The sequence below is a fragment of the Triticum dicoccoides genome, chromosome 4A, assembly GCF_002162155.2.
Source record: "Triticum dicoccoides isolate Atlit2015 ecotype Zavitan chromosome 4A, WEW_v2.0, whole genome shotgun sequence".
Classification (NCBI taxonomy): Eukaryota; Viridiplantae; Streptophyta; class Magnoliopsida; order Poales; family Poaceae; genus Triticum; species Triticum dicoccoides.
The window spans coordinates 528,551,340-528,564,945 of record NC_041386.1 but is presented as its reverse complement, the minus strand read 5'-3'; the positions used below and the strand labels follow the sequence as shown (position 1 = coordinate 528,564,945).

At 53.9% G+C, this 13,606-nt stretch overlaps 1 protein-coding gene across 1 annotated transcript in view; it reads right to left on the bottom strand.

The window, feature by feature from the left end:
- Positions 1-13,606, bottom strand: part of LOC119283601 (disease resistance protein RGA5-like) — a 29,339-nt gene that overhangs the window by 12,870 nt on the left and 2,863 nt on the right. Inside the window, exons 3-6 of the mRNA XM_037563078.1 lie at positions 12,971-13,480; positions 12,804-12,891; positions 10,946-11,008; positions 10,703-10,866 (exon numbers count right to left, since the gene is read on the bottom strand). Coding sequence (XP_037418975.1) covers positions 10,703-10,866; positions 10,946-11,008; positions 12,804-12,891; positions 12,971-13,480 — 825 coding nt within the window. The remainder of the gene's footprint in view (positions 1-10,702; positions 10,867-10,945; positions 11,009-12,803; positions 12,892-12,970; positions 13,481-13,606) is intronic.

Genomic DNA, 13,606 nt, shown 5'->3' with positions numbered 1-13,606 from the left:
TTTCGCACAATTTGGCATCCGTCATCCAAGTCCTGGTTGTTCCCTTTCGGCGACCGCGTCCTTCATCCGCCGTCTCCATGAGTGGCGGCGACAAGACCCATGAAGTGAAGGTACGGTATCCTGCAAGGAAGAGTAGAACATGGGAGACAGACCGGGCCACTTGAGACACAATGCCCTGCCACCTCCCATGCCCTACTCATGGAAATGGAGGGGCCATCACTCTCGTCGTCCCACCGGCATGGCCAAACATCCCACCGGCATGGCCAAACAGTCTTTGGCGGGGCGTAGGACGCGCAGTTGGCGGCGTTCTGGTCCGCGATCGCCTGCGCAGCCAGCGCCACCTCCATGTCCAACTACGCCACCTATGCGTTGAGAGCGGCAGCTTGAGCGCGGGCGGCCTCGTAGAGCGCCTGCTGCGCGGTGACGAAGTTGGGGTACGCCGCGGCCATGGCCGCCACGGCTTCCTCGCTCGCTCACCGTAAATCTGGCCCTCGTCCAGCCGGTGCTGCTTGAGGATCAGGTTGTACCGATGCTCCTCCTGCGCCTGCCGAAACAGCGACATAGGCGCAGGCTGCTCCTCCGACATGGTGGCGTTGAAGTATGCCTGCGCCTGCTCCATGGTCAAGCCGACATGCACCGGCGCGAGCTCCGGCGCTGAGTGTCCGTCGGAGCCCATCTCCATCGTGGGGTCGTGATCGAAGACCTCGGGGGAGCTGGTCGACATGCCGGCCTCGATCCGCCTGGCACGGCGGCTTTGCCAGGCGGCCGCAAGGGCGGTGACCTCATGCTTCATCTCTGTCAACAAGCTCTCCCACATAGCGTTCTCGGGTGGATGTGGTGCAAGGGAGGAAGACGTGGAGCGGATGGGGTTGTGGTGTGATGTCTGCCGGGTTTGGATACCTTTAAATAGTGGATGCCGGTGAGGCCAAGCGTTTCGGGTGTGTCGATGCACCGGCGCCAAAGTTGGTTTCTCGACCGGCAAGCCGCGAAAAAAGCCACTTGTCGGGGTTAAATCCGGCGGATCTTGGGTAGGGGATCCCAAGCTGGAGACGAGACGTTTACCCAGATTCGGGCATTCTCAAAAAGGTAAAATCCTACGTGTTGCTTTTGTTGTATTGATTGTGACGGAGTTCATTACATTTCGCACAGTTTGGCATCCGTCATCCAAGTCCTGGTTGTTCCCTTTCGGCGACCGCGTCCTTCATCCACCGTCTCCATGAGTGGCGGCGACAAGACCCATGAAGTGAAGGTACGGTATCCTGCAAGGAAGAGTAGAACATGGGAGACAGACCGGGCCACTTGAGACACAATGCCCTGCCACCTCCCATGCCCTACTCATGGAAATGGAGGGGCCATCACTCTCGTCGTCCCACCGGCATGGCCAAACAGTCTTTGGCGGGGCGTAGGACGCGCAGTTGGCGGCGTTCTGGTCCGCGATCGCCTGCGCAGCCAGCGCCACCTCCATGTCCAACTACGCCACCTATGCGTTGAGAGCGGCAGCTTGAGCGCGGGCGGCCTCGTAGAGCGCCTGCTGCGCGGCGACGAAGTTGGGGTACGCCCCGGCCATGGCCGCCACGGCTTCCTCGCTCGCTCACCGTAAATCTGGCCCTCGTCCAGCCGGTGCTGCTTGAGGATCAGGTTGTACCGATGCTCCTCCTGCGCCTGCCAAAACAGCGACATAGGCGCAGGCTGCTCCTCCGACATGGTGGCGTTGAAGTATGCCTGCGCCTGCTCCATGGTCAAGCCGACATGCACCGGCGCGAGCTCCGGCGCTGAGTGTCCGTTGGAGCCCATCTCCATCGTGGGGTCGTGATCGAAGACCTCGAGGGAGCTGGTCGACATGCCGGCCTCGATCCGCCTGGCACGGCGACTTTGCCAGGCGGCCGCAAGGGCGGTGACCTCATGCTTCATCTCTGTCAACAAGCTCTCCCACAGAGCGTTCTCGGGTGGATGTGGTGCAAGGGAGGAAGACGTGGAGCGGATGGGGTTGTGGTGTGATGTCTGCCGGGTTTGGACACCTTTAAATAGTGGATGCCGGTGAGGCCAAGCGTTTCGGGTGTGTCGATGCACCGGCGCCAAAGTTGGTTTCTCGACCGGCAAGCCGCGAAAAAAGCCACTTGTCGGGGTTAAATCCGGCGGATCTTGGGTAGGGGATCCCAAGCTGGAGACGAGACGTTTACCCAGATTCGGGCATTCTCAAAAAGGTAAAACCCTACGTGTTGCTTTTGTTGTATTGATTGTGACGGAGTTCATTACATTTCGCACAGTTTGGCATCCGTCATCCAAGTCCTGGTTGTTCCCTTTCGGCGACCGCGTCCTTCATCCACCGTCTCCATGAGTGGCGGCGACAAGACCCATGAAGTGAAGGTACGGTATCCTGCAAGGAAGAGTAGAACATGGGAGACAGACCGGGCCACTTGAGACACAATGCCCTGCCACCTCCCATGCCCTACTCATGGAAATGGAGGGGCCATCACTCTCGTCGTCCCACCGGCATGGCCAAACAGTCTTTGGCGGGGCGTAGGACGCGCAGTTGGCGGCGTTCTGGTCCGCGATCGCCTGCGCAGCCAGCGCCACCTCCATGTCCAACTACGCCACCTATGCGTTGAGAGCGGCAGCTTGAGCGCGGGCGGCCTCATAGAGTGCCTGCTGCGCGGCGACGAAGTTGGGGTACGCCGCGGCCATGGCCGCCACGGCTTCCTCGCTCGCTCACCGTAAATCTAGCCCTCGTCCAGCCGGTGCTGCTTGAGGATCAGGTTGTACCGATGCTCCTCCTGCACCTGCCGAAATAGCGACATAGGCGCAGGCTGCTCCTCCGACATGGTGGCGTTGAAGTATGCCTGCGCCTGCTCCATGGTCAAGCCGACATGCACCGACGCGAGCTCCGGCGCTGAGTGGCCGTCGGAGCCCATCTCCATCGTGGGGTCGTGATCGAAGACCTCGGGGGAGCTGGTCGGCATGCCGGCCTCGATCCGCCTTGCACGGCGGCTTTGCCGGGCGGCCGCAAGGGCGGTGACCTCATGCTTCATCTCTGTCAACAAGCTCTCCCACAGAGCGTTCTCGGGCGGATGTGGTGCAAGGGAGGAAGACGTGGAGCGGATGGGGTTGTGGTGTGATGTCTGCCGGGTTTGGACACCTTTAAATAGTGGATGCCGGTGAGGCCACGCGTTTCGGGTGCGTCGATGCACCGGCGCCAGAGTTGGTTTCTCGACCGGCAAGCCGCGAAAAAAGCCACTTGTCGGGGTTAAATCCGGCGGATCTCGGGTAGGGGATCCCAAGCTGGAGACAAGACATTTACCCAGATTCGGGCATTCTCAAAAAGGTAAAACCCTACGTGTTGCTTTTGTTGTATTGATTGTGACGGAGTTCAAAGTACAGGATGATGTACCTCGAGATCATATGTGAATGAATCTAACTTATCCTACGGACAAAAACCCCTCGGCTTATATAGGCACCGGGGGTACCTAGGGTTACATGTAGGTCGGTTACATCTAGGGATAAACTTGCCGATGATTTGAACATGTCTTGAAGTGTGCACCAAGTCTTCGAAGGATTCTATCTTGAGTATGTCAAGGGTCATGGTAAACATGGCTCATTCTTCGGTTGTCTAGGGGTCCTCGGCCCGGCCCATGACTAGCAGGCCGACGTGGTTAGCACCCCCTAGTCCAGGACACCATCAGTAGCCCCTGAACTGGTCTTCAAGCCGAGGACATTGATAGACTCCTCGAAGTGGCTATAACTACGGTCTTCGGCTTCATGGGCGAGTTCAACGAACTTGATGCTTCTATGTCAATTTCTGTCTGAGGACACCTTTGGGTCCGAAGTCCTTCCAAATCCTTTTTCCAGCGTCTTCCTCTACTGTAACCGTGCTTCAATCCGAGAAGTAATATTCTTCAAATATCCGACGAGTTTTATAACGCCCTCTTCAAAATGTTTGCATCAGATCCAAAGACCCGACCCAAACCTTGGTAGCTTAATGGCAATATTTTGTAGTGTTGGCACAATGGGTCGATTGGGTCATGCTCTGACAACTTTGACCGAAAACCGAACCGCCACCGCGTACTGTAGAACCAAAAGGTCCCATCAGTGGTCATTATGCCGAGTTGATCTTGGCTCGAGGCCGTTACCATTGGCACGTCTCGCCAATAAAGGGATTGTGCCCTGGATTTTTGGCGGCATCATCAACAATAATCCCTCGACTCACGCGCGCACATTATGCATGTGATGTTGGGAAACATCGAAGTTACCGCACGGCTCGCGGCCCTTGGTGTTTTTTACTAGGCTATAAGGAGAGGAGGATGAATCCAATTCATTTCACGCCTTTCCCATTGCTTCCAGCGCCCAAATCTCCCAAGCTCAAGCGCTAGAGAATAGAGCGAAACCCCAACCTTCATCCTCTTCCCATCTCCTTTTCCTTCCTAAACAATGGCCGAAAAGGGAAAAGGCACCGCCGCTGGTGCAGCCGAGGAGAAGGCAACAAGCAAGATGGGCCTATGGATGCTCTCCACCGTCACCGGCAACGCACAACATCGCCGAGCTCCAGGCGAGAGGCTAACTACCGTCGCTGGACGAGGTCAAATGTCGTTTACCCCTCGTTTGAGATAAGATCTGTGCCGCCTCCCGAGTTCTAGAACCTCGGGCAGGCAAGCGTGTTATGTCCATCCCCCACCTTGTCTGAGGTCTGGTTTTTCCAGTCCACCCCTTCCTCCAAAGCCTCCTGTATTTCTAGGGGGTCCAATTCCACCACCTCGCACCCAACTCCATCCTCCATATTGCCGCATACATCGTTTTCTGCGAGGCATTCCTCCCAATAGAACCTCGCTTCGGGCTTTGGCTCAAATTGTTCTATGTGAAGCCACAGACAATGGCCACCACATTACAAAGGCGGAGGGGGCCATGATAAGCAAGCTTAACAATGTCAAATGGCTTCCTGGCAAATTCATTGAAACAATGAACCAATGGCAAGAGTGGTTCTACATGGCCGACGTGCCATCGAGGGACAAGGAGGGTGTCCCTGCCATCTCGGCAGCTCCCTTGAAGAGGCTGCACTACTGGACCTCCAAGGGCCTCGATTTGGGGAACCAGGAGGAAGTCAAGGCGCTCCAGGAGCGGGTGAGCGTCCTTGTCGGCGATGGTGTCACCTTGGTGGACGTGATCCATATTATGCTCCATCGCAAGGTCCAGCCCTCCCAGGCCCTAGCATCTCCTCTATGGAGATATGCGCCTGACAGCGAGGCTTCGGTGATCCGAAGCTTCTTTCGAGGGAAGGACCTCGGCGGGATGCTCACGATCCTCTTCAAGCCCTCAGCCAAGGAGAACACCTTCCGGACAGATGGGGACGACATTGACCTCATCCACTTTCAATTCGTTCTTTTTATTTCCATCTCTCTTTAACTGAATGATTGGGTTCATGTGTCCATATTGCAGGACTGGCGTACCTTCGCCAAATCGGTTAGATCTTCGACGCCCCAACGCATGGAACCCGTGAGCGCTGAGTTGGAGCAGCTGCTGACCGAGGACCCATATGTGGTCACGGTCAAGCCGAAGAAGGCCAAGGGGCCGAAGAGGACCAGGGCAAAGGGCCCAGTCATTCGGGACACTGTTCCTGAGCTCCCTGCTAGGAGCCAGCAGAGCTCGGTCTCCGACTCCTACTCCAACTTCGAGCAGCAGCAGAAGTCCAATGAGGTTCCATCTTCCTGAGTGAAGAGAGCACAGGCGGCATCGGGGGATGACGAGGCACTGCTCTTCGAGCCCTCAAGGAGGATGTCGAATCATCATCCGAAGACATCAGAAAATAATGCTCAACTTTTGATAGACTGCAGAGCTTTTTTTCAAGACTCCTTTGGATCGCAATTACAGTGGCCCCCCGAGCCTCGTGTTCGTTTTTACAAGAAACCAACAGGAGGATTGAAGCTAGTCCTTTAAGTGGGTGCCTTCTTTCATATTCACTTTATTTTTGTATATTTTAAGCAGGCTTCTACCTCGTATACTTCGGCCAACTCTGCGGAGCTGGAAGAGGTAAAACATCAGCTTTCTCAAGCCGAAGAGTCGACTCTTCGGCTGAGACAGGATGTCGAGCAGGCATAGGGTAAGAATGTGCTAACTCGTCCCTCTAATTTGCTGCTTTTCACCAAGTAGTTTCATGTCTAACTCGGCTTGTTTAATTGTGCAGCGGCTGAGAAGCACATGGCTGACGTGCGAGCCGAGTTTGAGAAAGCTCGAGCTGAGGCCGAGCAGCTTAAGGCCTCGGCGCAGGAAAGTGACAAGTTGCTCGCTAAGGAGCAGAAGAACGCATAAAGCTGCTAAGGCATGCATCTCCGAGGTGGAAGGGGATCTCTTGGCAGTCGTCACTGAACGTGACACGCTAAAGACTGCCTAGAGGAAGGACACCGCCGAGCTCAAGCGACTTGAGCGTGAGCGCCAAGAAGCCGCCTCCCGAGCAGCTTGAGCGAAGGAAGAACTGCGGCATGCAATGGGGATAACCTCTCGGTAAGCCCTATATTCTGCAGTGTGTCTTCGGCAGTTAAGCATTCCCCAAGCTGACGCAACTTTGGCGTGTATAGGCGCATTCTCGGACCTCCCTCACTGTGTGGAGGAGGCCTGCCAGCTATTTGTCACATCTGCCGGCCCATCCTACGAGCAGCAGAAGGTCTTCTGGCTTCAATTCCAGGAGCTAGAGTGTCCTCTCAAGTCTTCGGCGACAAGCTGAAGCAGGTGGCGGAGCTGCAGCGGGCGGCCAAGCCTGCCATGGAGGATCTCTGCAAAGCCTTGTGGCCGAGAGATCCTCTGCCGAATAGCTTCTTTCGGCTGATGCGCCGTCTTCCTTAGATTAGAAATACTACGGGCTTTTTGAAGAAAAGTCCTTGTTTTACACTGCTAATCTATATTGGTTTTTAGTTTAACACTTTGTTCGGCCTGCCGACCGATTTGCGCATATTGTGACAGTCAGCTTTCGACTTCACCCACCTGAGGTACATAACCGGTTAAACCAAAACTAACAATCGCAGAGGTGCCCCCTTTACACCCTTAGCCGACCGTGCGGGGAACGTAAGGGGTAAACATGGAACCAGGCACCCAGCTATTGACCAAAGACACAAGTCAAAATCGATATCCATGCATATATTGCCTAGAGGTCCGAGGACATTCTGCCAAGGACTCCATGGAGTACCTCGGCGATTAATGGGTTTGGTTCTTAACGAAGCCCCCAGTTAATGGCGCTGATGCTCGAGGGCGTCTGGAATGGTAAAAAGGAAATTATAGCAATCGTTTATTGAAAAGAGAACAAGGATGCACCATGTGTATACGTAGCCCGAGAAAGTTCGGGCGTCTCTTTATTCAATAATTTATAAGGTCGAACCTACTATCGAGCTATACATGATATAAAAAGAGCAGTACAAAGACTGTTCAAAGAGCTAGCGCGCTGAGGTCCGAGCTTCCGACTTCATGTCCAGCGTCACCTTGTCGATGCTTGTTCTTCTGTGCAGCCTTGCCAAACCAAGGGCTGCAGCCTTTGTTTTGCAATGCCCGGATAGTGCTTCCTCGTCCAAACCGAGGGGTCCTGCTTCCACCGTGCTCACCTTTTTTGTTCAATCACAATCAATGGCGATCAAGTGCCTCGAAGTATGCTTCCATGGTGGTGAATGTGTCAGCCTAAGCTGTTGTTAGCCCCCGATCGAGCTACCGATGTTCTAAACATGTGTAGCTTGATGGCCGAGGTATTTGCCCAGTCGAGCTTCGAACAACTTTGAGCTCCGCCTAGGCTGTCTCAACATAGTCGGTCCCAAGACCGGGTAAAGGAGGAGGGTTGTGATAGGCTTGGCGAGCCAACGTCAACCGCCACTCTTATGGAGATGAAACCCAAAAAGGTTGGCGCCTGCTGCACAGCTTTCATTGCCTTTCCCTTTCGTCTTGCTCCAGATCCCCTTCTCCTCCTTGCCCAGAGAGCCCCGGATCTGCCGAAACTCTCCCCCAAGCCTACAGCTGATGGCCACTGACAAGGCCAAGGCCACACGCTCCTGGTTCGAGCCTGCCCTGAGCGCGTCCACGGTCTCGGAGAAGAACTTCGCCGCCGCGCTCCTGGTGACGGCGGGCGACAGCAACGAGGGAGGAGAGACAGCGCTTCGGGCCGGCTCCGCCAAGCCGGGAGCTTCGGGCGGTACCTTCTATCCCTTCTTCTTGCACGGTATCTTCGCAGGGCTGGTCCCCCCTTTCTCCAGCTTCTTCTACGTCTTCCTTCGTCACTACAATCTGCATGCCCTCCATCTTCATCCCAACTCCGCCCTCCTCATGTCGATCTTTTCCTTCTACTGCGAGGCATTCGTGGGGGTGATGCCATCCGTGGCGCTGCTCCGCTATTTCTTCTACCTCCGGCTCAAAGAGGGCCAGTGCTCGGGGTCTGCCAACTTCGTTGCGGCCAATGGAACCACCGCGATCTCGCGAGCCGGGAAGGTGGTGGACTTCAGGAACAAGTGGATCCTTATGGACGCCAAGTGCTCCCACCCTCGGCTGGCGCTGCCGACTGGGATGCTTGCGCCCCATGAAGGATGGAACAGCGCGAAGCTCACCGACCCCCGGGCTGAGCAGATGGTAGAGAGGATGATGGCCAACCTGAAGCCCGATGACCCGAAGGCGGAGAAGCTGACGGGGGCCATTATTGTGAAGGAGTTCCTGACGCAGCACCTGGCTCCGCTCCAGGAACGCTCGCGCCCCTTGTGGGAGCTCGCGGGCAAGGGTGGCGTACTCCGCCTACGCCGGACGATCTGCCCGAGGAGGAGTTGAACAAGGTCCTGCGCCTCCTGGTCGGGAAGGACCAGGGTTGCCTGCCGGACACTCATCTGCCGCTGTACCGTCGCCTAGATGGGGTGAAGATCGCCGCAGCTATGCCGGTCTTCAACGAGAGCGGGCTCGTACCGCCAGCACCCATCGGTCCTCCAGGCTCCCTGGTGGTGGCGGCTTCTGACGAGGAGTCGGACTCAGAGGAGACTGTGGAAGGCACGGGGCAGGTCTCCCCCCGCGCCAACCGGGCCCCCTCCTCGTCCTTTCTGACGATGATGGTGACGCTGGCAAGCACCCTGCTCGGGAGCCCCTGCACAGCACTGGGGTCACCACAAGATCCAGGGGTACTCCCTCGAAAAAGCCGGCGCCGAGGATCCCAAAGAAGAGCCGGTCGGCGTCGATTCCCCGAGGCGGTGCCTCCGATTTGCCGCCGGCCGATGCTGACGCAGGCCCGGGCGCCACGCCCTTGTCTGCCCCTGGGGCTCGTGCGCCCGTGCCCCAGCCTGCGAAGACCAAGGGCATGGTGCTTCTAAAGAGGGCGAGAGACTACGCCGCCGTGGATCAGTAAGTGCCCTGCCTTGGTATTCCTTCCTTGCTCTTGTTGTAGTATCTTGATGCCCCTCCTTTGGAATGGCTAGGCCTGCGCCGATGGTGAAGGAGACGGCCGTGGTCCTCGCAGCTCAGCAGCCCACCGTGGCCACACCGCCCCCCGCACAGACGGGCGGTGGTGACCCTTGTGCTCCTGCGGCGGGTTGTCCTCGCGAGACCCGAGGGCCCAGCCTCAGGAGGAAGCGGTCTCCATGGCCGAGCCGGCTCCAGAGGTGCTTGCCCTCAGCTCGCCTGCTGAGGTCCCAAAGGCTCTGAAGCCCCCAGCCCCTGCTGCCGCCGCTGGCTTGCCGATCCTGACGTCGGTGCCATCTTCTGCTTCGCTTGGTACTATGGGGGAGGCTTTCTCCGCGCTGACCCAACTTCGCGACGATCTTCAAGGCGCCGATCGTCGCCTGGCGTCCGGGTGCCTAGAGCTGATCTCGGGGTGGTTGCGATCCAACGCGTCCGTCAGGGCGGCATGGAGCCACGCCATGACGGCCTCTGAGGAAGGTAAGCAGGTTGCCGGCCTGGCCGCGACCGCCCGCGGCGTGGCGTTGGGGGATGCTAAGGCTGCCAAGGAGTGCTGCCGAGTGGCGGAGGCCGAGCTGGAGACCCTGTGCAACGAGCGCGCTACCGAGGCTCGTCAGCGCGCGGCGCGGGAGGAGCTGAAGGCTTGGGAAGACGCGCTCGCTGGCCGTGACACCGAGCTGGAGCAGTCAGCCCGGGAGCAGGCCACAGAGCGCAATCGCCTGGAGAAGTTGAAGAATGAGGTGGAGGAGAAGGTCCGGCTGGAGGCCAAGGCGTCTGCAGAGCCCAGAAACCTATGTCTCGGGATTTGCCACCGCCGCAGATTCCCACCTTCAATGAGGCAACAGCCTAGCCACGAACTGCCGCTGGGTAGTGCGTCTACAACGAGACCGTCGCCCACAACCACGAACTGCCGCTGCCTGCACCTTGCCAAACACCGCCCCAAACGCCACGGGAACGGAGCCCCACCGCCGCCATGGGCCGTGCGGGCAAGCCCAGCTGTGCCTACTGGCGGAGGCGAGAGGAGGGTGCACGGGGACAGAATTGCTTCCAAAACAAGATAACCAGCAGCAATATTTACTGTCCGTTGTGAGGATGGGCAAAATAGATCACATATCACGATCTAGTAACAAAATCAGAGAAAATATTAGAAAATGAAGTGAAAAAAGAAGACGGTTTAAGGAGAATGGACAAAAGTGGAAGGTAAAAAATTACAACCAGTAGTGAAGAGCAAACCATGAGTTCAGAAGCCGCTGAGGTGTTGACCTAGTTAGCAGGAACTATGTAAACAAGGATACATGTTTGCACATACCTATGCATAATATTTTGGCCATGCAAAAATGCTAAACCCCTAAGAATATGGTGAGTGAAGTTGCAGACAATCGATTCTGTTATCGCTCCACAATGTTGTTTGATATACTTATTAATTGAACCAGGATGAACATACTCCATGTAAACGTAGAGTCGGCCTTCTATCTGCAAGATCCTCCAAGAAATAAGATTACATCATGGAAACATGTGGAATTTATTAGCCTAGATTGGAAGAGAAACTTACAGTTTCGCTACCATAATACTGAACTATGTTCTCGTGCTTAAATTGGCTTAGAAGCTTTATTTCCTGAAAATAATGAAATTAAGTCAACAAAGGCATCTCGAAAACTTGCTATACATCATCACAGAGGAAAAAAGCCAAGTATCGAGTGATTGTCACACGCTGAGAACTAAGATGAATCCTCAGAAAGATGGTACAACTAGGATGCTTAGAGACTTAAGTTCCTTTTTGGTTGACAAAGATTGTAAGTATTTCTATGAGCATATGAAATTATGTTCTAAGTTTGTGCTAGGGTTGGAGTATAATCTAATTTTCTTGTTCTATTGGCAATTTGATATTACATTGGTAGTCCTCTCTATATAGAGAACATTGAAATAAATTGAAAGCCATTGAAATAAAACAAACATGGAAACTAATTAAATAGATTGATATGGAAATCCCTGGGCTGACTTGAAGATCAAACTGTCATCGACTGGCTGGCCTTTCCTTGGCACGTCAGCCGTACATCTGCTCCCACATGACTGTAGGTATTTGTAACACTTAAAAAATCATAATATTCAGTAAACAAAATAAGCTAGAAACGTATTTCTCAGAATGAGGAACCTTGAAAAAGAACAATGTCGGTGTACTAAAAAACAGGTTTTCCCCAAGCACACCAAATGGGCCTCCCGAGGAAAATTCCACGAACTTAACCAAGTTAAGTTATGGCTTAAGTTGAAGAAGCTTGGCCTCGTCCAGTTATGCTACGAGCCAATCAATCAACTCAAAAATCATTCACAAGAACAGAAGAGATACTCCGAGCATGACACCTGGCAAAGCTAAATTTGCCAAGCACCACCAGGCTCCCGAGCATAGCCAAAGCCTCCAGGAATGGCTACCTCGGGCTTAAGTGGCTGGGTCAAGTAAAGCGAATTTGCCCACAGCGAATTTAATGCAAAACAGAGCCATGCCCGACCAGGCATTAAATGCCAGGCAGGCTATCAACCGTAGCCCGCCGCAGGCTACGTATTTTAGGGGAATGATGGCGGCATGGCGCTTTTGTAGGGCGGTATCGTGATTCCACACATGATAAGGGGGGCAGCTGATCAGACTGACATGACTGCATAGGGCCTCTTTTTGACTATGGCCCCGGCGCCCTGAAAGGAGCTGCAACCTCCATCAACTACCAGAAGCAGGTGTGTGGAGCCTAGAGTGACGCCAGCGACGACCAGGTGTATCTCTTGACCAGAGATGTATCTCTTGACCAGAGATACACAGGATTCGGGCGACCATTTACTTGCCACTCTTGGCAAACTCCATGGACGCATGAGCAACAAAGACTACTGTAACCTTTGTACCTTTTTACTTAAAGGGCATTTGTAGGTCCTCCCGAACACTATATAAGGGCAGGACCATGGCCAGTAGAAGGGACCGATCCCAAAAACTTCAGATCTAGCTTTTGGAGAAAAGCTAGGAAGAGGAAGAAGAGAAGGGTGCTCGGGGCAGCTATAGGCCCACCCGAGCACTACCAAAGCTAGCTAGCTGCGAGCACTTAGCTCCAGCTTGTAGTTCATTTGTTCATCATCCATCAAACACACATAAAGCAGGAGTAGGGTAATACACCTAAGGGTGGCCTGAACCTGGGTAACTGCTTGTGTCATTAGTTCTTAAGGAAGCTGTGAGAATCTGTGAGTGTTTTAGCCCCTGGCCGAACAACTAAAAGGGGATCTCCTTTGATCCCTGATCTCGACGATCACACGTCGACAAACAATAACAAACAAAAGTATTAAGACAGAATTTATAGAACTGATAAAAAAAGATTCTAAGTTATGCAAAAGAAAAGCTTGTAATTACTTAAGAGTGCATAGCCAGATTTAATAACCTGGTCTAATTGCTTCAAGGAATCAGCAGATCTAGAATCATTAGGAATTATACTGATCACTTTAACTGCACAAAGAGCTCCAGTGTGCCTACATTTAAATGGCAGTAACCCAACATTCAGAATTTAACATGAATAGAGGCAATGATATACGGATTACACTTCCATACCTGTTGGTAGCTTCATATATATCACCATATGTACCACTACCTATAAGTTTGCTCTTTTGCCATTGACCTACTAAGGACATTTCAACTTTTGGAGCGGGCTGGTTGCTAGCACTGGGAGGAAGTGCTAAGGGGTGAAAATAGCCAGTACTCCGGGTGCCTTCAGTACGTGAAACATGGTCTTCTGGAGATAACATCGGGTGCATAGCTGATTGAGGGGCACTGGTATTCTTTGGCGTAAGAGAAGGACTACTCAATGCCCTTGACCAAGGAGATCCCTCTGGGTCCCATGCATATGTTTCAGGTAAAGAGTGGTGAGATGATGGAGCTGACCACGACTGTGGACTTTGAGCAGATGATGTAGTAGATGAAAAGCTCACTGCTTCAGCTGCAATATTATCCTGTAACTTTTCAGGAAATGACGTTCTGTTGCTACTAGGCATAGTCAGCTTTGTATCGTCTGGGCATAAATCCATATGCTGAGGAGACACCTGCATGATCTGATTCTTCACCCTGTGTAATCATCAGGAAATAAATGTGAGTAACATATAAAGGTTTTGCTGGAAAAATACGGTGTGCACATTTTACTTGTGGGAAAATGTCGTAAAGAACATAATATTTGCCTTTTTCGCGCGAGAG